A 27370-nucleotide genomic window follows, 5' to 3' on the forward strand; every position below is an offset into this window, starting at 1 on the left:
ATTAGAAATGACACTGTATTGCACCAAACAAGTACAAAAAAAATAAGTCTTGACTTAAAGACACAATTTTTTTTTTCCTTTGGTAAAACCTGTGTTATCTTGTTTGACATTTTCTTCTTGTCCCACATTGGATTTTAGGATTTTACCCTTGAGGTAGACCCACGAATGGCATCGTGGAGATGATGATAATTATGATGATGCTGATGGAAATGGCATAAAGGCTCTTACCCCTTAAAAGGACATGAGATTTCTCCCGATCTGATGTCTGCATATTCCTCAGCATGGCCATGGATTGGACACTGTGGAGGGATGGGGGGCTGGGGGGGGGATTGGCTGGGTGGGGCATGGCAGGGAGAGAGAAAAATGATGAGCTTTTAAGGTCCTCTCTTTCTTCCCTGGTGCTGGCTGACACCTTTTTCTGAGATAGACATGTTAGCGAGCATAAACACAGGCAAACAGTGAAATACACACTTTTACTCTAAGGCTCTTAAAAAGTACCAGAGTGTTAACCTACAGATTACGGCCTGAGCGACCAGTATAAACAGGACAAAACCTGTTGAATGGGTTTCGAATGACTGGGATAATTGAGCGAACACATAATCGCAAAGAATGCTAGGGGGATAAAAGGATATGTAAACACATAGTGTAGAAAAAAGAGAGAAAAAGTTGTGAAGTTGCACCTGTGATTGTCATTGTTTGACGGAAAAAGGTGGAATCGGCTCACTTTCTCTGCATTTGTGCTTATGTGGGTTTTTTTGTTTTTACTGCTGTTTGTGATTTGAGGTTCTGTTCAGGTGTGTCAATGTGGCATTTGTGGACAAATGCATGGGATGTGGTGGCTTTAATGTGTCTGTACGTTTGCCAGCTTAGCATTATGTATTTGTCTCTTTGGCCCTTATTTGTTCTTCCAAACGTCTTCTTTCCCTCCTCTCTCTTTCTCCCACCTCTTACTCTTACTTTGTCCTTCTTTCTACATTCCTGCTGATCTCCATCACTGGCTCAGTGACTCTCGGCATGACTCTGTTTTCCATTGTGTCTTCACCAGTCTGTTGGTCTGTGTTTCATTCTGCTACAGCAACACTCCTCGCCAGTCTAGGCTGCATGGAGAAAATTGTGCTCGATACCTTTCACCTTATTTCATTCAGAAGCCTTTGTCTACTTTACCTCTTTACCCCATTTTATTTTGCACATACTTCATGTTACTGAAACTGATACTGTTGATGCTGCCTAGACTGGTATGTTGACGTAACAATGGCCGCTGACTGTATGTCTGAGCTGATTTCATTTGATTGATAGTTTGTTGTTGCTCATCCGGTGCACGTTCTGCACACGTGCAGCAGAAACCTGCTTCCTGCTAGCCTGGCACCACAGTCGCCATGTTGGATTGATGATGGATTTATCCTGCCCACCGCTTCTCCTCCAATCACAATGCTCAAAGCTTATTGATAAGTCACTCATTGATCCTCTCTGTTACTCCTCCCTCTCTGATGGTTCGTAGCGAGCAGATGAGACTATCACGATTGACACCACCCTGCTGGTCCATTTCTTTGGGAAGAAAGGGAAGGCAGAGCTTACCTTTGATGACTTCTACAGGTACTTCAAATATTCAGTCTTAACCAAATCACAAAACAGAAACATGCAAAATCTTTGTTTACTATCTCCTTCCCCTCCATTCCTGTCTGTTCTTCAGGTTTATGGATAACCTGCAGACAGAAGTGTTGGAAATTGAGTTTCTGACCTACTCTAAAGGAATGACCACCATCAGCGAGGAAGACTTCGCCAAAATCCTGCTGCGCTTCACCAATGTGGAGAACATCAGCGCCTACCTGGAGAATGTCCGCCAGTGTATACCTGATGAGAAGGTACAGTACATACACACACAGAGGAGCACACTGACGTGAAAATCAGTAAATAAAATAAACCATTTTTCTTGAGATTACACCAGATACATTTCCTAACCCTTTATCCATCTGTTCAATTCAATTTCTTCTTCCTCTTGATTTCCCACCACTGTCTCTACCTGAGGCTGTTGTGGCTCTCCACACTTCAGCGCTCCACTGCTTCACTTGACTACACACAAACACTCACACACACTTGACAGCACTTCCAGCTACATGTGAATGTCTATCTATCTATCTATCTATCTATCTATCTATCTATCTATCTATCCATCTATCCATCTATCTATCTATCTATCTATCTGTCTATCTATCTACACATTGACCTGTAGTCCTTATGCAACCCACCTGTTTCTGCCCCCCCCTTCTTTCCTTTTCATGCTGTGGAAGAAGCAGGAGGTTGGTCTCTGCCTCGTGCAACACTAAACCTGCAGTTACAATCTGTCAGTCTTTTCTCGCTGTTTCTTAGGTCGCCACCTCTTTTTGTTTCTCCACATAAAGGATGGCTGGGTTAAGATACACTGCTGGCTTGTTCCTTTTCATTTATCTGTTTATTTTGCAGTAATCTGCATCCGTTCATGTAATTCATGGATTTTATTTTTATGTACAATGTTTGTTATCAGTCTAGACGTCAGTATAATTGGTTTAGAGTAATCTCGATGCATAGCTAAGAGCATGTGGCACTTTTGCACAGTCATTCAAAACCGAATTAGATTTTGTCATTCATGTTAGTGAAAGCACAATATCTTTATATAAAGGAAATCATTCACAGCTTCACTGTCTCGTCGAAATCACATGTCGTCTGAACAGCCAGCTACGTGTTGAATGGCTTCAGCTTATTACTGAATGCAGCTACTTCTGGGTTATGACACACTGCTAGAAGACTGCTGATTGAATTTTCCGTATCATGCACAGACAATCTTGTCATTAATGACTTCTTATGTCATTAATATGTCTTTTTCATGGAATCTCTTGGTTCTGAGTTGTTGTTTTTTTTTTTATTTTGTTGATTTTGTTAATATTTCAGATCTTAGAGCTGATGTGAGTGAAGGAATGTTGTATGCACGTGTGTCAAGGTGACTTTGGATGGCAGTCTGCTCTGAAACAGTCATTATCATCATTTTGAAGTTCTCCAAGAGAACAACATTTTTGTCAGTGCTTCTCCCTTCAGTCAGTTTCTGAGCTGGCTGCTGAGTTTTATTGCTTTTTTTCTGGTGTTTCAGGGAATCACCTTTGATGAGTTCAGATCCTTCTTCCAGTTTCTCAACAACCTTGAGGACTTTGCGATTGCCATGCAGATGTATAATTTTGCAGCTCGCTCCATTGGACAAGGTAGGAAGAGAGCAGTGGGAACCAGTGCTGCAGACACTGAGGGTCTCTGTAGTGTGCTTTTTCCTTTTAGCTTGGAGTGACCTACAAAAATACTTTCTCTCCTACCAGATGAGTTTGCGAGAGCAGTGTATGTAGCCACGGGGCTGAAGCTGACGCGTCACCTTGTGAACACCATCTTCAAGATCTTTGATGTGGATCACGACGATCAGCTGTCCTACAAGGAGTTCATCGGCATCATGAAGGACCGGCTGCACAGGGGAGCCAGGGTGAGGAACTGTGTGTGAGAGATACAAAGATAAATGCTAGTTTTGTTAAAGTGCTTTTAGTCCTTGAACTATTTCTCTTAGATAAAATGCAGAACTCCACTTTGAAAAGAGGAGGGTGAATCACAGTTATTCACAGCAAGGTGGACACGACGGAAGTGTTTCTTCCTTTAATACGACATCCAGCCTCGGAGTTCGGTGTCAGTAGTGAATAATCTGAATAGGACAAACAACCAGCATTGATTGTTGTTGTTTTTATAAAAAGGGGCAATGCTGGTTCAAACCCAGGTGATTCCATTGAGTAAAAACCTTTATAAAAACTAGACCAACCTGCTGTTTAAAAGCTTGTCTTCATTTATTATAGATAGGCTTTAAAAGAAGAAAGGCAATTACTGCGCTGAATTACCACTGCTAAAAAAAACCCCAAATAATTACAGGAAATGAATAACATGGCCAAAATGGAAACAACACATAAAAAGAGCTTTGGGAATATCAAAGGTAACAGGTACACTTTATGTCTGCAAAGACCAGACTGAATAGAATCAAATCCATGCATTTAAATTACAAGTACGGAGTACATTTAAGACTGACAAAAAATTTAAGTGAAATGGCAGGGATATTAAATATAAATGGCACAATACTGAAAAGGTTGTGGAGCTTTTCAGGGGTTCAAACCTATGTAAGTGCCATGTAGAGGGGCAGATTTTAGGAAGAAGCCGGTAACAACTTCAGTGAATTACATAAAGTGATGGTCATGGTTTTGTTCCCAAGGAGGGATGCTGCCCTCTAGTGGTGTACTTTGATGTAATACTACAAATCAGAGGCTTATTTTCTACAGAGGTGAAACAAATACATGCCAGGTACTTACAAGCATATAATGTGCTTGAAATGCTGCAAAAATCACTAACATTGCAAAACAGCAAACCAATAAGCTTCTCTGGATGTTGTCTTGGCCTCACAGTCTTGGCTTTGTAATAACGTCCTCTTTTTCCATCTCTCTCTTTCTCCTCCTTTCTCCTTACTGTACTTGTGCACCCTCACTCTCCCCTCTTTTTGCCACATTCATCTGTGCTGCCATCATCATCCCGACACCCATCTACTTCTCTACTCAAATCCACCCACCTCCCCTCTTTCTTTTGTGTCTCCTATACCTTCCCTGTGTTCCTTCTGTCCTCTGTCATGATGTCTATCTACTGACCTCTCAGGGCTATAAAGCTGTGGCGCGTGCCACCTCTTTTAAGTCCTGTCTGAAGAAGGAGCTGGCAAGCAGATAAGTATCACTTCCAATCAACAACGACAACAGAACAGTTAGATTAAGTTCATTCATTTTTATTTTATTCTTGTACTTTATATCTACAGTTTGATTTTGTGAAAGTAATAACAGCAGTAGCCATAATAATATGTCTCACCTTTCCACCCTGTCTTGTCTATTTGACTTTGAAAATGACTTTTATCAACAGTAGCATGATTGGATTAAATGAATAAATTGAATAAATTAGATAAATTCCCATCATTGAATGTAATGTATGATTTTTTTTACTTCTATTAGGAAAGTACAACAATGCCATTTATCTAAAACTTGTCACTCACCTGTCTTACTTTAATCATACTGGTTTAGACTTGATACCTGGTTGCACTACAATGCATTAACCACATGGGTAAATGTGAGTTAGGTCATGTGGTGAGGGACTTTTGGAGTCTCTCTTTTGTAATTACACATAATTACAATTACCAAAACCCTCAGCATTTATTTTACAGGCTTTTACAGTCACTTGTACTTGCTGAAAACTGTCATATTTTCAACATCTTCAGTGTAAAAGTAGCTGCACAGAGTTTCAACAGTGGTTTCCTGGATGTCTTCATTTTGGAGAATCTAGAATGTGAGAAAGCTCAAAATTACATGTTGTACTCTTGAAAACTTTTCCCCACTTCAACACTTTCATCCAGAAACAAGATGAGGTCAAGAAAAAGCACCCCTGAATGTATATTTATTAGTTATTGAAACAACTCTTGTTATCACTGTAGCTATAGTATAAATAAAAAAAAAACTGACTTCTTGCTCCCAGCATGACTTTGCCTCCCTTTGCTCTGTGTTCACCAGGTGAAGGGCCAACACTATACCTCCTTCTCCAGCTGTGTTCGCTCTGAGGCCAGAAGACAAGTGCACCAGCTCTGGAGGAGGTACAGGGAGTCCTAGAAGAAAAGGAGACGTAGACAAGGACACAGACAGAAGGCAGAAAAAAATGAAGGAAGATGATAAATAAAACTCTGATGATGGAATGAATCAGATTGAGCTCTGACTTGTAAAGTCAATGGCCTGAGATAGCAACAGCTTCATTTCAAGGGCAGATCTCCAAAGCAGAAAATAACTCCACACGCATGACTGCACACAGCTGACTGATGCACTCTGTGCTGCTAAGTAATGACCGTTTTATGGTTCATGTTTTCCCAGTCATCTTGATCTGATACCAGTCATCCCAAGTATGATTTACAGTGTAGTAAGACAAAATAGAATTAGAATTAAACTTTATTGGCCAAGCACTGCACCCTCCCCTCCAGAACAGACCTGCACCTAATGATTATGTTTTATTTTATATGCATTTATCTTACTTTGTTTGTTTTACTGCATTAGCTGTAGAGTATTTTTTATTAGCTTAATTAACTGACCAGCCTAAAATACAAAGTCATTTAACAATAATATTATAGACATATAACTAAGCACGTTGTAAGATTGACTGACTGACATGATCAGTTACTTACCAAAAATGTAGTCTAGGCTTTTTTTTAAGGGAACAATAATTTGCCAAACTGCTGCTCTACAAACTATAACAACTGAAAGAGCACAACAAAAATTATATAATAAAATCAATGTCATAATGATCCCATTATCCATATAGAATTAATATAGAATAGTATATTAACATACTGCAGAACATTGAAATTGTAGAATTAAATCATCGTATTTTGACTATGTTTTGTCTTCAGCTCATTTTTTCATGTCAATTCCTTTTTTATTTTGTTTCATCTTTAACACCCAGTATAGCTTTTGCGTTTTATTGCACTGAGAGTATATAAATACTAATTACTAGATGGGATGTTTTTGACCTGAAAGTGACACCCTACAACATGAAAGACAAGGAAAGAGATTTTTTTTATGTAATTTCAACATTTTACCTGACAGAATCCTTATTGTCTTGGCCTACTGTTTTGTGTTTGAGAGTGTTAGTTGCATATATGACATAGATTTCTACATAGGTGCCTTCTGTCCATCCCATTTGTCACCTGAAAAATGTCACAACAGAACAGACTTCCAGCAATTATTTCATCACTGTGTAGCTTTCAACGGCAAGAGAACCACAAAGCGTGCAATAATTATAAGTACTATGTGTAATTAATCAGTCTTTAATGTTGTAATATATTAATAAATTCAGGAATATGATTTTTGGATGTCTTAGTGTGAAATATGATATATAATTTGAATATACTGAAAGGAAGAAAGGGGTCTAGATGTGTAAGGAATGTTGGGTCTGTGCCAAGTTATTCAACATAATGTAAATTGTTTTCTCTCTGTTTGCAATAAGTCATGTATTTGTCATATCAGTGCACCTGCTAAATGAATTTTCATGCATGAATAAACTATTTTAGGAAAACCAGCGAAATACGCGTATTCACTGAGCATGCGCAGTAACACCTTTTACACAATGCTTGTTAATTGACGGCGCAGATATGTGACTCCTGAGTTACTGTGTTAAGAATATACCTGCCAGAAATAACAAATGTGCTGCAGTCCAACGTCTGCTATATGGGTAAGTTGGTTGTGTTAATGCTGAAACTAATGTGGTATAATACAAAGTTAGACACCAAAAAGATGGCGGTGCATTTGTAGCACAAACTATTTAGCTAACTAGCGTTTAATGTGTTAGCGGTGTGTTAGCTTTTCTCGTATCGTCGCTTTCGGTTAATTTTTTGTAATTATGTCTGCTTTGTGCATAAACTACAATGTTTATGTGTAGTTTATCGAACTAGGTAGGTGAAAAAGTTTGCACTATATCACCTGGCCTCATTAGTTACCCTGTCTTCGTTAGTTAACCTGTCAAACTGTTAGCTGATGAAATGCTGCCCCCGTGTGTCGTAACAAACCAACTGCCGGTTAAAAAAAAAAACTTTTTAGAAAAGGTTGGATAGCTTTCGACGTGATGTGATCAAATTGTGTAGATTTTGTCGATATATATCTATTTAATTTGTATTATTAACCACTGCTGAAAGCTCTCAAAACGAGGCGGGTGTGTTAAACGGAACTATACTTCTTTGCGAACTTTCTGTCAGGAACATTATAAACGACGCACCGCTCAGTGTGTATCGCCTGTAAATTTAAACTTAAATACTTTTAATACTTTAAAGCGTCATCCCTGTTTGTCTTGTTTTGAATTGTCAAAATAGTCTTGTCCGTGATGAGGGTTTTGGCTCGTACAGGTCTGACAGAAAAAAGATATTCTAAAATATACGTATGCTGCACATGTGACTCAATTCGCAAAGCATTGTGGGTTTAATGGTACAAAATCCCGATATAAAATCAAAAGCTTTAACAGCGCTGTAAACTAAAGTGGTTTTAACAAGGTTCTGGAAAGGTTATACTTCGTTTACGATTCACTACCTGTTCATTTTAGTCCTGTGTGACATTCGGAGGAAACCATGAGTGAGAATGATTGTACCGTGAATGACTTGCTGTGTTCACCCTCCTTCAAACTAAGACTATACTTTCAGGGATCATTTCTATAGTTTCTGACTTGAGAAATGTGTTTCTAAAGTGTTTGGTCTCGCTAACCACGATGAAGAGTCGTGATATTCCCTTCTGAGCGTGAAGCGGACAGAGAATAATGATTCATTTCATATGTTCTCTGTCATTGATGACCGTTCTTTGCTTCCTTGTGGAGCATTGAGGGAGGGAATATGATCAGAGTGGTAGCCTATATATGTATTAAATAAATTAAATATACAAAGCTGCCTCAAAATGAGATTTCAGTAAGGTTCACTACACAGATAACTTGTAACTATTCTCGCCAATATGCTATAGATAAGGTTTCCAGAAATGGGGTCCAGCTTCTTGAAAACTTGAAATGACCATTTCTCAGTGCTCTGGCATTTTATACACTAAACAATTACTAAAAAGTACTACACAAAACTTCATTTGTAAATACGACTAAAGGGTTATGATTGTGGCGTCTGCAAATATGATATAATAAAAAAATATGTTCTGTGTTAAATAGTGTCCAAATGTAAAGACAGAAACAAATGTGAGAAAGACCCAATGCTACATGAATGTAAAGTGTGACTTTGACACACCATGCCTTATTTCAGTATGGTTTTTCTGTCCTGTCTGAGGTCTCTGTATGACAGAGTCATGCAGTGATTGGCTGTGCTGTGCTGAGTTATTTACATAAACCCTTGTGACTGGACGAGGCGCAGCAACTGGAGGAGGTTGTTGAGACTGCCTCTGAACCATGAGTGAGAATGATTGTCCTGTGAATGACTTGTTGTTTTTGCCCTCATTCAAATTAAGACTATACTTTCAGGGATCATTTCTATAGTTTTTGACTTGAGAAATGTGTTTCTAAAGTGTTTGGTCTCGCTAACCACGATGAAGAGTCGTGATATTCTTTTCTGAGCGCGAAGCGGACAGAGAATAATGATTCATTTCATATGTTCTCTGTCATTGATGACCGTTCTTTGCTTCCTTGTGGAGCATTGAGGGAGGGAATATGATCAGAGTGGTAGCCTATATATGTATAAAATAAATCAAATATACAAAACTGCCTCAAAATGAGTTCTTAGTAAGGTTCATTACACAGATAAATTGTAGTTATTCTCGCCAATATGCTATAGCTAAGGTTTCCAGAAATGGGGTCCAGCTTCTTGAAAACTTGAAATGACCATTTCTCAGTGCTCTGGCATTTTATACACTAAACAATTACTAAAAAGTACTACACAAAATTTCATTTGTAAATATGACAAAAGGGTTATGATTGTGGCGTCTGCAAATATGATATAATAAAAAAATATGTTCTGTGTTAAATAGTGTCCAAATGTAAAGACAGAAACAAATGTGAGAAAGACCCAATGCTACATGAATGTAAAGTGTGACTTTGACACACCATGCCTTATTTCAGTGTGGTTTTTCTGTCCTGTCTGAGGTCTCTGTATGACAGAGTCATGCAGTGATTGGCTGTGCTGTGCTGAGTTATTTACATAAACCCTTGTGACTGGACGAGGCGCAGCAACTGGAGGAGGTTGTTGAGACTGCCTCTGAACCATGAGTGAGAATGATTGTCCTGTGAATGACTTGTTGTTTTTGCCCTCGTTCAAATTAAGACTATACTTTCAGGGATCATTTCTATAGTTTTTGACTTGAGAAATGTGTTTCGAAAGTGTTTGGTCTCGCTAACCACGATGAAGAGTCGTGATATTCCTTTCTGAGCGCGAAGCGGACAGAGAATAATGATTCATTTCATATGTTCTCTTTCATTGATGACCGTTCTTTGCTTCCTTGTGGAGCATTGAGAGAGGGAATATGATCAGAGTGGTAACATGTTTGTCTATAACTTAAAGAAATTACATAGAAATTGTTCAAACTTTTATGGATAGTTTGCTTTGAAATAAATATTTAGTTGAGATTAAATATAGAGTCAGTGATCTCAGGCAAGAGAGTAAGATTCACCGTACAGATAAATTGTAATTTCTTTTGTCAATATGCAAAGTAGATATTGGGTCCAGCTTCTAGAAAACTTGAAATTGCCATTTCTCAGTACAATAACTAAAAAGTACTACATAAAATTTCATTTGCAAATATGACAAAAGGGTTATGATTGTGGTATGTGCAAATATGATATAATAAAAAAAAAAAATCTATGTTAAATAGTGTCCAAATGTAAAAACAACTTCATGTCTAATGGTGATTAAAAAATAGATCAGTTGAAACAAATGTGAGAAAGACCCAATGCTACATGAATGTAAAGTGTGACTTTGACACACCATGCCTTATTTCAGTATGGTTTTTCTGTCCTGTCTGGGGTCTCTGTATGACAGAGTCATGCAGTGATTGGCTGTGCTGTGCTGAGTTATTTACATAAACCCTTGTGACTGGACGAGGCGCAGCAACTGGAGGAGGTTGTTGAGACTGCCTCTGAACCATGAGTGAGAATGATTGTCCTGTGAATGACTTGCTGTTTTTGCCCTCATTCAAATTAAGACTATACTTTCAGGGATCATTTCTATAGTTTTTGACTTGAGAAATGTGTTTCTAAAGTGTTTGGTCTCGCTAACCACGATGAAGAGTCGTGATATTCCTTTCTGAGCGTGAAGCCGACGGAGAATAATGATTCATCTCATATGTTCTCTGTCATTGATGACCGTTCTTTGCTTTCTTGTGGAGTATTGAGGGAGGGAATATGATCAGAGTGGTAGCCTATATATGTATAAAATAAATCAAATATACAAAACTGCCTCAAAATGAGTTCTTAGTAAGGTTCATTACACAGATAAATTGTAGTTATTCTCGCCAATATGCTATAGCTAAGGTTTCCAGAAATGGGGTCCAGCTTCTTGAAAACTTGAAATGACCATTTCTCAGTGCTCTGGCATTTTATACACTAAACAATTACTAAAAAGTACTACACAAAATTTCATTTGTAAATATGACAAAAGGGTTATGATTGTGGCGTCTGCAAATATGATATAATAAAAAAATATGTTCTGTGTTAAATAGTGTCCAAATGTAAAGACAGAAACAAATGTGAGAAAGACCCAATGCTACATGAATGTAAAGTGTGACTTTGACACACCATGCCTTATTTCAGTATGGTTTTTCTGTCCTGTCTGAGGTCTCTGTATGACAGAGTCATGCAGTGATTGGCTGTGCTGTGCTGAGTTATTTACATAAACCCTTGTGACTGGACGAGGCGCAGCAACTGGAGGAGGTTGTTGAGACTGCCTCTGAACCATGAGTGAGAATGATTGTCCTGTGAATGACTTGTTGTTTTTGCCCTCATTCAAATTAAGACTATACTTTCAGGGATCATTTCTATAGTTTTTGACTTGAGAAATGTGTTTCTAAAGTGTTTGGTCTCGCAAACCACGATGAAGAGTCGTGATATTCCTTTCTGAGCGTGAAGCGGACGGAGAATAATGATTCATCTCATATGTTCTCTGTCATTGATGACCGTTCTTTGCTTTCTTGTGGAGTATTGAGGGAGGGAATATGATCAGAGTGGTAGCCTATATATGTATAAAATAAATCAAATATACAAAACTGCCTCAAAATGAGTTCTTAGTAAGGTTCATTACACAGATAAATTGTAGTTATTCTCGCCAATATGCTATAGCTAAGGTTTCCAGAAATGGGGTCCAGCTTCTTGAAAACTTGAAATGACCATTTCTCAGTGCTCTGGCATTTTATACACTAAACAATTACTAAAAAGTACTACACAAAATTTCATTTGTAAATATGACAAAAGGGTTATGATTGTGGCGTCTGCAAATATGATATAATAAAAAAATATGTTCTGTGTTAAATAGTGTCCAAATGTAAAGACAGAAACAAATGTGAGAAAGACCCAATGCTACATGAATGTAAAGTGTGACTTTGACACACCATGCCTTATTTCAGTATGGTTTTTCTGTCCTGTCTGAGGTCTCTGTATGACAGAGTCATGCAGTGATTGGCTGTGCTGTGCTGAGTTATTTACATAAACCCTTGTGACTGGACGAGGCGCAGCAACTGGAGGAGGTTGTTGAGACTGCCTCTGAACCATGAGTGAGAATGATTGTCCTGTGAATGACTTGCTGTTTTTGCCCTCATTCAAATTAAGACTATACTTTCAGGGATCATTTCTATAGTTTTTGACTTGAGAAATGTGTTTCTAAAGTGTTTGGTCTCGCTAACCACGATGAAGAGTCGTGATATTCTTCTCTGAGCGCGAAGCGGACAGAGAATAATGATTCATTTCATATGTTCTCTGTCATTGATGACCGTTGTTTGCTTCCTTGTGGAGCATTGAGGGAGGGAATATGATCAGAGTGGTAGCCTATATATGTATAAAATAAATCAAATATACAAAACTACCTCAAAATGAGTTCTTAGTAAGGTTCATTACACAGATAAATTGTAGTTATTCTCGCCAATATGCTATAGCTAAGGTTTCCAGAAATGGGGTCCAGCTTCTTGAAAACTTGAAATGACCATTTCTCAGTGCTCTGGCATTTTATACACTAAACAATTACTAAAAAGTACTACACAAAATTTCATTTGTAAATATGACAAAAGGGTTATGATTGTGGCGTCTGCAAATATGATATAATAAAAAAATATGTTCTGTGTTAAATAGTGTCCAAATGTAAAGACAGAAACAAATGTGAGAAAGACCCAATTCTACATGAATGTAAAGTGTGACTTTGACACACCATGCCTTATTTCAGTATGGTTTTTCTGTCCTGTCTGAGGTCTCTGTATGACAGAGTCATGCAGTGATTGGCTGTGCTGTGCTGAGTTATTTACATAAACCCTTGTGACTGGACGAGGCGCAGCAACTGGAGGAGGTTGTTGAGACTGCCTCTGAACCATGAGTGAGAATGATTGTCCTGTGAATGACTTGCTGTTTTTGCCCTCATTCAAATTAAGACTATACTTTCAGGGATCATTTCTATAGTTTTTGACTTGAGAAATGTGTTTCTAAAGTGTTTGGTCTCGCTAACCACGATGAAGAGTCGTGATATTCTTTTCTGAGCGCGAAGCGGACAGAGAATAATGATTCATTTCATATGTTCTCTGTCATTGATGACCGTTGTTTGCTTCCTTGTGGAGCATTGAGGGAGGGAATATGATCAGAGTGGTAGCCTATATATGTATAAAATAAATCAAATATACAAAACTACCTCAAAATGAGTTCTTAGTAAGGTTCATTACACAGATAAATTGTAGTTATTCTCGCCAATATGCTATAGCTAAGGTTTCCAGAAATGGGGTCCAGCTTCTTGAAAACTTGAAATGACCATTTCTCAGTGCTCTGGCATTTTATACACTAAACAATTACTAAAAAGTACTACACAAAATTTCATTTGTAAATATGACAAAAGGGTTATGATTGTGGCGTCTGCAAATATGATATAATAAAAAAATATGTTCTGTGTTAAATAGTGTCCAAATGTAAAGACAGAAACAAATGTGAGAAAGACCCAATTCTACATGAATGTAAAGTGTGACTTTGACACACCATGCCTTATTTCAGTATGGTTTTTCTGTCCTGTCTGAGGTCTCTGTATGACAGAGTCATGCAGTGATTGGCTGTGCTGTGCTGAGTTATTTGCATAAACCCTTGTGACTGGACGAGGCGCAGCAACTGGAGGAGGTTGTTGAGACTGCCTCTGAACCATGAGTGAGAATGATTGTCCTGTGAATGACTTGTTGTTTTTGCCCTCATTCAAATTAAGACTATACTTTCAGGGATCATTTCTATAGTTTTTGACTTGAGAAATGTGTTTCTAAAGTGTTTGGTCTCGCTAACCACGATGAAGAGTCGTGATATTCCTTTCTGAGCGCGAAGCGGACAGAGAATAATGATTCATTTCATATGTTCTCTGTCATTGATGACCGTTCTTTGCTTCCTTGTGGAGTATTGAGGGAGGGAATATGATCAGAGTGGTAACATGTTTGTCTATAACTTAAAGAAATTACATAGAAATTGTTCAAACTTTTATGGATAGTTTGCTTTGAAATAAATATTTAGTTGAGATTAAATATAGAGTCAGTGATCTCAGGCAAGAGAGTAAGATTCACTGTACAGATAACTTGTAATTTCATTTGTCAATATGCAAAGTAGATATTGGGTCCAGCTTCTAGAAAACTTGAAATTGCCATTTCTCAGTACAATAACTAAAAAGTAGTACATAAAATTTCATTTGCAAATATGACAAAAGGGTTATGATTGTGGTATTTGCAAATATGATATAATAAAAAAAAAAAATCTATGTTAAATAGTGTCCAAATGTAAAAACAACTTCATGTCTAATGGTGATTAAAAAATAGATCAGTTGAAACAAATGTGAGAAAGACCCAATTCTACATGAATGTAAAGTGTGACTTTGACACACCATGCCTTATTTCAGTATGGTTTTTCTGTCCTGTCTGGGGTCTCTGTATGACAGAGTCATGCAGTGATTGGCTGTGCTGTGCTGAGTTATTTACATAAACCCTTGTGACTGGACGAGGCGCAGCAACTGGAGGAGGTTGTTGAGACTGTCTCTGAACCATGAGTGAGAATGATTGTCCTGTGAATGACTTGCTGTTTTTGCCCTCGTTCAAATTAAGACTATACTTTCAGGGATCATTTCTATAGTTATTGACTTGAGAAATGTGTTTCTAAAGTGTTTGGTCTCGCTAACCACGATGATGAGTTGTGCTATTCCTTTCTGAGCGTGAAGCGGATGGAGAATAATGATTCATTTCATATGTTCTCTGTCATTGATGACCGTTCTTTGCTTCCTTGTGGAGTATTGAGGGAGGGAATATGATCAGAGTGGTAGTACTTTCATGTTAAAAAAATGAATTTATGTATTCAGAAGAAGTAGAGATTGTGATACCACTTCCAGCTTAGCATCTGCAGCTCCATTAATCTGTGATTTAGTATTTTTTTTCATCCTTTCTGAAAAAATGAAGCTTGCTCCTGGGGTTTGCTGTCCATATTCCCAGACAAGTTGGTGTCCACTACCGCAGTCCCTATAAGAAATTGAAACCTTTGTGATTTTAACGAGGGTGAAACAACAGTTACTTTGCAAGCGCAGAAGCGACTTGCTCATGGACTCACCTCCTCTGTCAAGTCGTGACATTTAGCCCACAAACATCTAGGTCTTATTGGAAATGGGGTTTGTCAAAGGCCACTAAAAACATAAATATTGAATTAGCAACTATTATATCAGATCGTTTTTTAAACAAGAATTACTGCCTCGCAGTTGTACGCCTCTGCCAACCAGTTTAATTGCTAGAAATATAATGGCCTGAAGTGTATTTAGAGAACATTATTATGTCACAGTGAAGTTGACCTTTGGCAATTTGAATATAAAATGTTATCATGTCTTCATTTTATCATATTAGATATTTGTGTCAACTTGTGTCATTATTATCATATGAACTCTTGAGTTCTAGTCAAAAACATGTTTTGTTAGGTGACAATGACATTGACCTTTGACCACCAAAATCTAATCAGGTCATTTTTGAGTCCAAATGAACATTTATGTAAAACTGAAGAAATTAACTCAAGACAGTCTTGAGATATCACATACACAAGAATGGATGTATGGATGAACGGACAACCCAAACACATAATACTCTTGGCCACAGTTCCTGTTTAACTTTGGCTCTCTACTCCACCAGCAGTCAAAAAGGGCCTAATACAGCCTCTGTTGTAGAAAATGAGAAGGATGAAACAGAATTATGAGGATAAATTAACAACTGAACATTAGACTCCATAGTACATTTATTCTTATCAAAAACAGCTTGAGGTCTGATGATGATTACAAAAAAGATCGGTTGAAATAGAAACAGATAAAGCTCTAACTGTATAGGGTCATGAATGTATAATGGGGCTTCTACCTGGGATTGATTTACCTCTCCCAAACAGTGGGAGAAATTAGACACTTGACTTGTCGCTAACATGCAGTTTGAATAAATGCAGTCAGTGTAACTTTGAAATCTTTGAACATTCTGCACACACATTTCCCTTACCCCTCTTAATATGGCTTTCCTCCAGTCTGCATGCTCTGTGTGTAACAGCTGTACAATCAGAGGCACATAATGATTGACTTGTCTACGTCTGAACCATGAGTGAGAATGATTGTCCTGTGAGTGGGATGCTGTTTTCACCTATGTTCAAACTAAGACTATACTTTCAGGGATCATTTCTATAGTTTTTAACTTGAGAAATGTGTTTCTTAAGTGTATGGTCTCGCTAACCACGATGATGAGTCGTGATATTCCCTTCTGAGCGTGAAGTGGACAGAGAATAATGATTTATTTCGTTTGTTTTCTGTCATTGATGACTGTTCTTTGCTTTGTGGAGGGAATATGATCAGAGTGGTAGTAATTTATTGTGATAGTGGAGTAAATTAAGATAACCAAAAAATTATACTAAAGTGGTAATGAAAGGTTCTGTACTGATTTGAAACGGGCTTCATATTTTACCTATTCAGTCTTAAAGTATTTAAAAATTTGGTGGCTCAGGGAATGGTCAAGATTATTTGAGGGAGTGCTAACCACAAGGAGTAGAATAGTGATTAGTGCTGTTCTTTGGATTGTAATGTCTTGTATGTTTTAAAATTATGGAAAATAAGAATGTAAATCAGTTTAAAAAAGAGACAGAAATTCACTATATTAAATATTCAATATGGGTATATTATTATATATTATACAGATAATAATCTGTATAGTAATTCAATACTAAAGTGTGTAGCAGCCCTGCAAGCAATTGAATTCTGTGAATTACTTTTCATAGAATTATAATGTAGCAGCACAAAGCTATAGCCTACTTCTCAGTCTATTTAGCATCTAACATGAATTAACCAACTTCTTCAGTTACATGTGAACTAGACTGGCTTTGTCTGGTGTTGTGCTGTCCACTTACTACATGAATTAAAATTCACTGGCACTGTGTTTTCCAACAAAATTAATCACAAACTTGAGCAGACTTTTCGACTAGTCATAGTAGGAGAAGCACAGGTGTTACTGATAACATTAACAACAACGCTGATGGATTCAAGTGTTACAATAAGTCATGACACTGTGATAGTGAGACAGCATTAACAATACCAGGAAATACCTGAAAGTAAAGCAGCTAAATGGAAAGCCATGATTAGTTTGATTAATTACACTTGTGTTCTGTGTAATGTGACATGTCAGAATCTCTTCTGTTGAAAAAAAAAAATTGTTACACCCCCACAGGTGTTTTCACTTGATCTGACCTTCTACCAGGACTGTGTGGGCATGTGCAGAAGGTGATTTATTGACATTGAATTATGTGTTTTTTTCCACATTATTCAGTTGTGGAGAATGAGACAATGGCAAAAGCAGGCTCAGCCATCCAGTGGTCTCTGAATGAGGTGCCCAGTCACTCAGCTGCTGTTAACAACATTTGTGCTGTCCTCATGTTTTGCAGGGTTGAGGGCCTCCTATTCAACCCAGCACTGTCCTTACTGTGGTCATGTTTCTGTTACATAAATACACCACATTTCAGTGTAATATCCCACTAAACTTGATCACTGAATGTTGAATCTCGCCTCTATTTTATGGGGCATACTTTTTACTCTACAATCTAATGAGATGGAAATAACTGCATCTGGTCATCCCAAATTATTATCTGATTTATTATCTGTATGTCAAACATTAATTCAGCCTTTGCTGAAAAAACAGAGAAAGAAAATAAACAACACACCAAAAAAAACAAAAAAACAATGTCTTAATACTCAAAATAATCATCAGTGGAAAAACGTTTTCAGTTTTTGACAGCAAACGATGCGTAAAACAAAAGGGGCAATAAATTAAAATAATCAAAATTAATTAAGCCAAATGTTGAAGCGCAAAATAATAATAATTTAATACAATACTTTATGAATAATATGCAGGGTCTCTCGGAAAGTCCGGAAAGGTAGGGTTCATACAAAAATCAGGATCATAACATTTCTAAGGACGTGTACATTTTTTCCTGAACGGTTCTATACAATGTATTTGAAATTTCTTTGAAATCTATTAAAAATAAATTACATTTTTTATATTTATAATATTCATCTTGGTGAAAACAGGAAGTTGCGCTTGACGTAGAATTGCTGCTTGACGTAATACGTAAATAAGTTGATGAAGCTTTTACACGCAAGGTTGTTGTCTTCCTTGAGCAGCAACTGTCTCGTTTTGTCAGTGTTAATGACAGTACTAAAATTACAGACAAATCCGCGGAGATAAAACGGAGCTGTCGTTTTATTAGACGAGTGCGGATATGCTATCTGACTTTGTAACGTAACTACAAACTGAGCATCGTGTGGACAACAAACCGTGTCGGTAGTCGGCTAACAGCGGTTAGCACCAGAAATCTGTACCCTGTGCGCTCTTCATGCTCACTTTCTCTTCCACTTTGTCTTCGTCTGTTGTCGGCCTTTAGCTTCTGTCACCTAGTTCAGTCCGTGGTTGGTCGCCAGGAGAGGATGAACTGGTTTTTCCCCCTGTCCAAAGGCTCCGGACCTCTCCCTCCTCTGAACAGCCTACAGCAACAAAGACAGCGGCAGATCGAGTCACTCAAAGCCGCTCACCCCAGGTAATGTGCGCGGCGGCTGGTCACCTAAAACCCATAGCCTGGTGCTGCTTGTTAGCTTGTTAACATAAACATTATCTTCTCAAGCTGAGAGTATGACCATCACGATGTTCCTGGCCATTTATCTAATGTTCATTAGAGGAACATGTTGACTCGGTTATCACACACAGCTGATGTTTACTTAGCGTTGTTAGCCACCTGGTTCTCAGGAAAATCAGAGGAAACGCGTCAGGCTCAAAGCCTCGTTTTTCGTCCACATTTATCCCTGCTATTGTGTAAATATGTCAAAACAACGCCACTGCTTTGGCCGTGTGAGTGTTGAACGGCTAGTGATTGCTAACCTTTCTTCACAGCTAACGAGCTAGATGTGGCTTCCCAGGGCGCTGTGCTAGCTGGCTAGCTAATCAAGAGAAGTCAAGTGACATTTACAGTTTCTATTTTTAGGGTTTATGACACAAGCTGTGACCGGTTGGCTGTATTCTGTGATCGTACTAGTGTTTGTCCAGCCAACTTGTCACGCATGTAGTTTCAGAAGGAGCCTTCTAATTAGATGTGGGGATTAAAGTATTAGCCTTTGTTTACTAAGGAGCTCTGTCATCTCAGTGACTTACTTGTTTTTATCTTTCAACTCAGTGAGACATGAGCTGCTGGCATGAACAGACTGTTCTAACATGTCTTGTGAGCTAGATGCCTTAAATCATAGTCATCACCCTCCTGCTGTAATGTATAATGTGTGTGTGTACGAGCAAGAAATGGGGATTACAAAGTGTTTGTGATGGTACTGTTTGTTTCCTATGGAAGTATAGTTCATGGGATTGTAGAGACCACATGGCTAATGTGCTGTGGGGAATGCTGATCATGGCATGGCAGTGATGTTAAGGGGTAAGCGGACGGGAAAAGAGAATTCAAACTCTTAAAAGACTGTGTACAGGACAGGGTGTAAGGCCAGGGCTTCTTGACATGCAGCTCTCAACAGACCATGTCTTGAGTTTTGTGGGAATAAATGACTTATTGTTGGGCGTATTATAAGATTGTTTAAAAATCTGATATTGACTTTCGGACCAATATCAACACCACTAGCCACTGACTTCTTTTGTGGAGTTGACATAAACTCTTTGTACTGATGAGTACAGTAAATAGTACAGCATTACAGTCATTGCATTCAGTGATTGCAGATGAATATCACTATTGGATCATAGTCATGCAGTGGTAATGCAATGAGACATATAAATACAGGGATCAGAATTGGGCACATTGAACATGGGAGTTGCTAGTTGTCAGATATTGGTAAAAAAAAACAACTGTATGATTTTAAAATAGAAAAAAGAAAATGCATGAAAAAAAAAGTTTTCTCATTAATAAAACATCTTTCAAGTTCAAATATAAGCAGTGTAACACTGTTACGGGGATAGTGATTTTTTTATGCCATAACAATGAAATGCTTTTATAAAGTGCAATACATGTGTGAGTTAATGGAATTATCAAAATAACAATACAGGCTTTGTTACGTTGTCATACTAAGAGATAGAGTTACTCAGTGATGACAGGCTATAAAGGTCTCTTTATTAATCTCTCTCTCTCTCTCTCTAAACATTTATGCAAGACATATAATAAGTTTTGCAATTTGTACCAAACATGACTACAAATTCGAGATTACAGATCATGACATTTCTGTGTTTCTCTTTCTCAACAGCCTTGCAGAGATCCAGAAGGATGTTGAGTACAGAATACCATTCACAGTCAACAGCTCCACCATCAGTGTTAACATGTGAGTATATCTTTGCACACACAGCCACAGTGTAATAGCATCAAAGAAAAGAGGCGCTTCACTGTCTAATCTACTTAAATCTACTTAAAACATGAACTATAACATAATATAACATAAACACAAGCAGCTATAGTAAATGGTTTTAAAAAAAAAATTAAAAAATGTTATTTATTCTATTTCTAAACAAACCTATAGACATGCATTCATGACAAGCATAGTGCTTAAAAGTTATGTTCAGTATGTTAAGTATGTTTTATTAGCAATTTACAAATTATGAAAGCGAGGAGTGTGAGAAGAGGACGGGAACCCATTAATGAAACTAAATCCAAAGGACTATGTGCATTACACCGGGTACTAGATTAAAATTGTCATATTTTCATAAGACCTTTAGAGAAGAAACACAAGAAAGATAGGAAAAGCCAGTTAGCAACTGCAACAGTAAATTGCATTGGTTTAAGTCCCCACACCATGAACTATTTAACTATTGAACTATTGAATTCTTTATGCTGTTTAGAGCTGTTAGTGATGCTAAGGCTTCCAATTTTATCACTTGTGAAGCCTTAGGGGATATAGGTCTGTTCTATGGGGATAAATAGATATTACATTGTCATCATATTACAATATTAATATATATCACATGATGTATATCTTGTTGAAGCTAAAAGCTAAAGTGGCATACTTTGCTCTTTTCTATTTTTCAGACTGCTACCTCCTCAGTTCCCACAGGAGAAGCCGGTGCTTAGTGTCTACCCCCCTGTTGGCCATCATTTAGTTGACAGCAATAATGGCACCATGATCACTAGTCCCCTCATCACTAATGTAAGTAGCTGCCTAGGCTTTTGAGTTTTAATTTTGAGTGGGTTGGTTAAACTGGTGGTTTCCAATTTGGTTTCTTCAGGTGCTTCCAGGAACATTGAAGGGAAGTAGATTAATGTTTTGGCTTTTTTTTTTTTTTTTTTTTTTTTTAGATCTGCGATATGAAACAAGTAAAAAAGCCACTATTGGCCATTTTGTTGGCTGGGTAGATGGCCATGGTGTATGCTTATCTTTGCACTGAAGCACGTCAGTAGTAGTACTATGATTATGTGATACAGCTAAAACAGTGGCAGAGGTGAGCTGACACAACACTGACTGTTGTCACTCAGTAACAAAACTTTTCTTGTGCATTTACATTGTTGTTAACCTCAATTCATGGCCATGGTTTTCATAGTTTTGTATGTGTAAAGGAAGAGAAACTGAACATAAAACTCAGCATGGGAACGCTACTGCTGTGACAGGGCCTGGGTTGAAAGGAAAGGTTATTACTCATAGTTCCGTCCCAGATAATTAAATCACATCAGACTAAAACTGAAACAGAAAATAGTCAAAATAAGGTGATTTCCACAAGTGAACATTTGGTCTTTACAAGATTCAGACCCTTGTGAATGGTAAAAAAAAAAACAACAACTGTGCTTTCTCAGCACAGAGCCTGTCATCTTTATTTGACCAGGAGAAAAAGTCTTCAGGATATTATGTTTATGAGAAACATACAGTATGGTCTGGTTTTCCACCTCCTCTGTTCATGATTACAACATCCCAGCCATTAGCTCTCATTTCTAAACCAAAGCCAAATGGTTCATTTAGGTTTCTGAAGCTAAGATGTGTTGTTTACTTGCACAAATTAAGAATCATCATACTTCAGAACCCTGATCACAGCAGCAGCACTAATTTGCAGAGCAAAGCAGAGATGGTGGGGGTGGGGGGGTCTGATTGCTGACCAGCTGGGGTTTTACATGGGCTTTACAGTAATCAAGTAAATTACTTATCTTTTCTTATAACAACTTGGTGTGGTGTACAACTGTAGAAATGTAAACTCTTTTTATGGCTGGACCACAACAGCGGGGCTGTCCCTGACTGGCTGACTGATGATATTTCCACGGAATACCTCAGCACTGAGTTTCTATTGCAAACAGGTTCTATTAAGGGGGTTGGTAACAGTCTGCAGTGTTGCTAACTTAGCACATTATCGCTAGATTTGGAGACTTTTTTTCAAACAAACAACTAACAACTGACACACCGAGCAGAGAGAGCAGGAGAGAGGGAGGGAGAGAGAGAAGTCATCTGTAATAAGGCTTTGTACTCATCACTATGACAAATTCTACATAGAAAACCAAGGGAGTTAGAAATAAAGACCTGCCTCTAATAAAAGTCTGTTAGGATCTGGAGTTGGAAGTAAATAAAGGCTAAAGTATTATGGATCCCAGACGGAAGCTGTGCTCTGTGTGACACAAATTAAGACAGATAGCCTGCATGTGACAGTGAGCCCTGGTAGAGCGTGTGCTTTTTGGGCTTAGTCCATGCTGGAGCAGCTCGGGTTCTGCTGCATGTCATCCTCTTTCTTCCCAATTTTCCTGTCTCTGTCTTACTGCAGCTGTAATAAAGGCAAAAGAAAAAACGTAAAGAAAGAAAGATGGTCTGTCTCTTCTAACTTTCTCCCTGAGTGATCATTTTATAAGTAAATATAGCTGAAATCACAGCATGGTCTTTGTCTTTAATTTAAGTTTGGTGACCTAGTCTTGTTTCCTGGTTGTTTCTCATTCCCTGTCTTCTCCATTAAGAAAATCCACTTCTTTAGTTTTTGCTAGTTCATACTTTATCTTCAAGGATTAAGTTCGTCTTGTTGTGTATGTTGTAGTTTGGAATGCACTCGGATCTGGGTAAGGTCGTTCAGAGTCTGTTGGACGAGTTCTGGAAAAGTCCTCCTGCCTTGATGTCTACTGGTCCTACTGGCTTTCCATAGTGAGTTTAATCTTGCATTCATGGAGAATATCAGACACTTGTGTCTAACTATATTTTTATTAGAGCAGAAAACTCATGTGTTTTGCAGTATGTGTCTTATTGAAGTATTTTGGCCAGTAATTAAAACATGGTGAATAAAATGAATAAAATAAGTTGTTTAAGAAAAACAATATTTCTTGATCTAATTTTCTCTAAAAATACATTTGATCTTGTTTCCTCCCCCATGTATCGCAGCAGTATGTACAAACCATCAGGCATCGCTCCTTACCCCACTCAAGCTTTCCACTATGGTTCTCGTCATGTGGGTCCCAGTCAGACGCCACCTCCTGGCCCAGGCCCAGCTCCCTCTCCAGCTCCCATGCCTCACCCAGGGGTTGATAGTGCCCACGGCCCCCCTCGTGCTCCAGCTCCATATGGACTGATTTCTGACCTGCCGCTGCCTGTGCCTACTGGAGACTCACAGGTGCACTGATGATGGATAATGTACACGAGTGGGTGGTAACATCCAGTCTGTGAACACACACACACACACACACACACACACACACACACACACACACACACACACACACACACACACTGGGGACGGTCCAGTGAATTTTGAAGAAAGTTGCATTTTTATTTTTTAGCACTGTAAACATGGAACACACCTCCAAGCTGCAGTGTTTTGAAAAGCAAATGCAAAGTCAAGGATTAAGATTAAGGTTCACCAAGACAGATGAAGAAAGTCTATGATTAAAATCTCTGAAACACTGACAAACTGAGATTGTCCAATCCAGCTATGGTTGAGGCCATTGAGGGGAATAAGATGGCTTTATCTTTTCCTACAACTCATCAGTTGGGTTTAGACAAATCTAGTGTAGAAACCAGGTTCACTGAAGGATGTCACTCTCTTACACTATTTGTGTCTCTTTCAGGCTGGACTGAACGGACATATGTACAAGATGCCTGAAATTCCTGAGTCTTTTCCTGAACTCTGTGACATGAAGTAAAGTATTCCAAGATATTGTCAACTTCAAATATCTTTGATATTTTATGACTGAGACATAGTTTAATCATGTCTTTGTTCTCTTGTTCTCTTACCCACTGCATCCCACACCAGTCTGACCCGGTTGTCAGATATGTCTGAAAACGAAGATGTGCTACTGGAGTTCTTTGTGACTTTGCCACAGCTCAAGCAGATCACCAGTGATAAAGAAGAGCTAGTCACCAGCATAGTGGACATGGCTAGTAAGTTCCTCCCCTGCGTCATTGGCCAGTCATGAAATAGAAGCTCTAATGGAGTTGAGCTGTACAAAGACCTGCACTTTTCTTTTTGTCATGTACAGAGAAAAACCTTCAGATGGAGCCGCAGTTGGAAGGGAAAAGACAGGAAATGCTCTACAAGGTTTGATCTCATATAATTTCCTGTTAACTGGACACACATACACAACAAACGCATTCATGCCAGTGTCTAGGAGCTTAATGATCAAGGGGTCTGTCTGCTGTGTTGACAGTACGAACAGCTGACTCAGATGAAGTCGGCCTTTGAGACAAAGATGCAGAGACAGCATGAACTCAGTGAGGTAAGAGGCTGCACTCATCACAGATGTTAGACATTGTTGGACAGACAGCCACTGTTCACCTGCTTTCAAATTTTATGATTAACATTTATCTTTAGTCTTTGATCTTTGATTTTGAGGGCTCAGAACTGAGAAATCATTGTAGTACTTTTTAACTGGTCAGTTTCAAGAGGAAAGAAGGCTGTGACCACATTGTTGTTTGTCTTGTCTAATGAAAAAGCCAAAGCAGAAAATATTGACGAGTTTAAAGAGCCCAACCCAAACATGTTTGAACATGTCTTTAAACTGAAAATGTCTGTTACTCTGTTTCTTTTTATTCCCTGCTAGAGTTGCAGTCTTAGTACTTTACAGGCTCGGTTAAAAGTTGCAGCCCACCAGGCAGAGGAGGAGTCGGAGGAGACGGCTGAAAACTTTCTGGAGGGGCGCACGGATATAGACGAATTCCTGACCAGCTTCATGGAGAAGAGAACGGTGAGAGGCCTAAAGTGCAGTATACGTGTGAAGATAATCGTAGTATCTTGTTTTGAATGAATCTGAATGTTATCAGAAGTGCAGTACACAAGATGAGAAGAAGAAATGTGTGTTGATGGCTCTTGTGTTATTCAACAGATTTGCCACAGCAGAAGGGCCAAAGAGGAGAAGTTGCAACAGTCCATCAACACACATGGACAATTTCCTACCAGCCACTAGAACACAAGGTACAACACACAAACACAAATAACACAATTAGCTGCCAAGCAAAACACAAGATTGTAACATTCAGTCAGTCGGAGGGAAACTGCTGGGTCTCTACTGACAGTTTCACAACGGGCAGCCCTCATGGTTTTTGTTTACAGCCAAGCTTCCTTCCATTTTTATGTAGCAAAAACAAGTTGTCATCGTCATCTGTTCATTCTGCTTCATACTTAGTTCCGCTTCTTATGTTTGGTCCTCAGGTTTGGTGTTTTCTCAGCCGACTGCTGCCAACTAAAGGATAAAGACATTAGAGAGGACAAAAAGCACACTGAGTCAACAAGGGGCACTTTGGAGAAATATGACGATGGTGATGGCAATGGTGGGCTAAAAAAAGAAGCCCTTTGTGGTCAGATTTGGGAAATTGGAGGAATGACTGACACATGCCTAGCTGTTCAACCACATCACTAAGGATTGATCACATTGTGGATGATTTTTTATTTCACATTCTGTTTGTCCAGTTTTGACTTGACAATGATGACAAGGAGTTTTGCTTCTGTCAAGGATTCGTGTAGTGCACCTGATCAGAGAAGTTGGTGATGTGAACACATTTCACAGAAAGTACAAATTGCAAATAGGACAGTATTCCAATCTTACATTTTTCCATGCAGTGATCGAGTTCACTATAAATGAACTGTTAAAATGCTAACGTCTGCGTCTGTATTTCCAGTTTCTGAGATCATTGTCCTGTCCTTGCTTTATTGCCCATAAAGGTCTTATTCCTACTGGACAGACACAAGGAGCAACTTTTGCACATTAAATCTCCTGTTTACATTGGAAAGGTTGTTCTAACCATTTGCATTAATCTCATCAATGTCAATCTGTCCATGGCAATCCTGTAATTTAACAAATTTGGGATTTACCAATGAAAGAAAAGAAGCAAGGATGGAGCAGTGTTTTTAACTTGGGCTGTTAAAATTGAAACTGTGCATTTTAACTGTGGGAAGTGGTTGTTTGTTTATTAAGTTGTTACATTTCTCCCCTTCTGCAATTTCCTGAACGCATCCTAAATATCACTGTGTTGGCACAAACATGAATAATTCGATGAAACACATGAAGACAATACTCTGTTAACACCCTGTTGTGTATCTACTGTATGTTGTTACAACTTTGTTTCAAAGTCGACATAAACCAAATAAGAGACCAAATAACATATAACAGTTATATGTTTTTTTGAGTTTCTTTTCGTGGTTTTGATTCATTTTATCAGTGGAGAAAATGAACACAAACTACCACAGATTATTACAGACATTGACCAGTTTAACAAATAAATGCTATAAAGTCATCTAAAGGGGAAATCAGAGGACTGTAAATGGTTTGATCTCACCATTACCTTAATTCCATGCTTTTTACAATAATCGAATTATTTGTGTCTGTGTTTACACACAGATGACTGTTTTTCACTGATAAGCATCATTATGATAACCTGACTATTGGACTTGAAATGTATGAAGGGCCTCAGAAGTTTTGGGATAACGTTGATGAACATTAGATAAAATGCTGCAGTAAAACTCGATGACATTGGATACTGTATTTAAATAATGTTGATAATAGGCTATATTGTAATCAAAGACTCAGACACCTTGTATTATATGTTCTTATTTAATTTGTTAGAGTAATAAAGCATTTAGAATAAATCTGGGTTGTATTACGTGCTGTTTGATAAATCAGAACAAAAAAAACGAACTTGACA

General features: G+C 38.2%; 2 protein-coding genes, 9 non-coding genes and 1 pseudogene across 20 annotated transcripts in view; all 12 read left to right on the forward strand.

The window, feature by feature from the left end:
* micu3a (mitochondrial calcium uptake family, member 3a) overlaps positions 1-7152 on the forward strand; it is a 29156-nt gene extending 22004 nt beyond the window's left edge. For 4 of the 9 annotated variants that reach the window (XM_071503353.1, XM_071503357.1, XM_071503359.1 and 1 more), the window contains 5 exons: positions 1499-1593; positions 1691-1862; positions 3122-3230; positions 3339-3496; positions 5595-7152. In XM_071503353.1, coding sequence (XP_071359454.1) covers positions 1499-1593; positions 1691-1862; positions 3122-3230; positions 3339-3496; positions 5595-5690 — 630 coding nt within the window. In that variant the 3' untranslated portion in view covers positions 5691-7152. Of the gene's footprint in view, positions 1-1498; positions 1594-1690; positions 1863-3121; positions 3231-3338; positions 3497-4698; positions 4768-5591 lie in introns of those variants that run through there. The other 5 variants (XM_071503355.1, XM_071503360.1, XM_071503358.1 and 2 more) reach the window with 2 other exon arrangements.
* A 19-nt stretch (positions 7153-7171) lies between these two features.
* On the forward strand, positions 7172-27314 carry vps37a (VPS37A subunit of ESCRT-I). Of its 2 annotated transcripts, XM_071503363.1 has the most exons (13): positions 7172-7299; positions 18688-18840; positions 20531-20605; positions 21307-21424; positions 23280-23383; positions 23618-23846; positions 24301-24371; positions 24486-24613; positions 24712-24770; positions 24880-24948; positions 25273-25416; positions 25555-25643; positions 25881-27314. In XM_071503363.1, exons 2-12 carry the CDS (start codon positions 18731-18733, stop codon positions 25633-25635), a joined length of 1188 nt encoding a protein of 395 aa, XP_071359464.1. In that variant the 5' UTR covers positions 7172-7299; positions 18688-18730; the 3' UTR covers positions 25636-25643; positions 25881-27314. The 2 variants fall into 2 exon arrangements, with proteins under 2 accessions (XP_071359464.1, XP_071359465.1); XM_071503364.1 differs by lacking the exon at positions 7172-7299 and having other exon boundaries at positions 18346-18840; positions 23621-23846.
* LOC139637186 (small nucleolar RNA U3) lies at positions 8242-8457 on the forward strand. The gene has a single exon (XR_011694562.1). It is a non-coding gene; the product is annotated as a small nucleolar RNA U3 (small nucleolar RNA).
* LOC139637191 (small nucleolar RNA U3) lies at positions 9051-9266 on the forward strand. Its single transcript, XR_011694567.1, has one exon. It is a non-coding gene; the product is annotated as a small nucleolar RNA U3 (small nucleolar RNA).
* Positions 9860-10075, forward strand: LOC139637180 (small nucleolar RNA U3). The gene has a single exon (XR_011694557.1). It is a non-coding gene; the product is annotated as a small nucleolar RNA U3 (small nucleolar RNA).
* LOC139637176 (small nucleolar RNA U3) lies at positions 10737-10952 on the forward strand. The gene has a single exon (XR_011694553.1). It is a non-coding gene; the product is annotated as a small nucleolar RNA U3 (small nucleolar RNA).
* On the forward strand, positions 11546-11761 carry LOC139637192 (small nucleolar RNA U3). Its single transcript, XR_011694568.1, has one exon. It is a non-coding gene; the product is annotated as a small nucleolar RNA U3 (small nucleolar RNA).
* LOC139637178 (small nucleolar RNA U3) lies at positions 12355-12570 on the forward strand. The gene has a single exon (XR_011694555.1). It is a non-coding gene; the product is annotated as a small nucleolar RNA U3 (small nucleolar RNA).
* LOC139637177 (small nucleolar RNA U3) lies at positions 13164-13379 on the forward strand. Its single transcript, XR_011694554.1, has one exon. It is a non-coding gene; the product is annotated as a small nucleolar RNA U3 (small nucleolar RNA).
* Positions 13973-14188, forward strand: LOC139637190 (small nucleolar RNA U3). Its single transcript, XR_011694566.1, has one exon. It is a non-coding gene; the product is annotated as a small nucleolar RNA U3 (small nucleolar RNA).
* Positions 14850-15065, forward strand: LOC139637179 (small nucleolar RNA U3). The gene has a single exon (XR_011694556.1). It is a non-coding gene; the product is annotated as a small nucleolar RNA U3 (small nucleolar RNA).
* Positions 16417-16618, forward strand: LOC139637181 (small nucleolar RNA U3; annotated as a pseudogene).
* Positions 27315-27370: the final 56 nt, after the last annotated feature.

This window comes from Trachinotus anak, unplaced genomic scaffold, assembly GCF_046630095.1.
Source record: "Trachinotus anak isolate AG129_WGS33_773 ecotype Australia unplaced genomic scaffold, CSIRO_AGI_Tana_v1 ptg000019l, whole genome shotgun sequence".
Classification (NCBI taxonomy): Eukaryota; Metazoa; Chordata; class Actinopteri; order Carangiformes; family Carangidae; genus Trachinotus; species Trachinotus anak.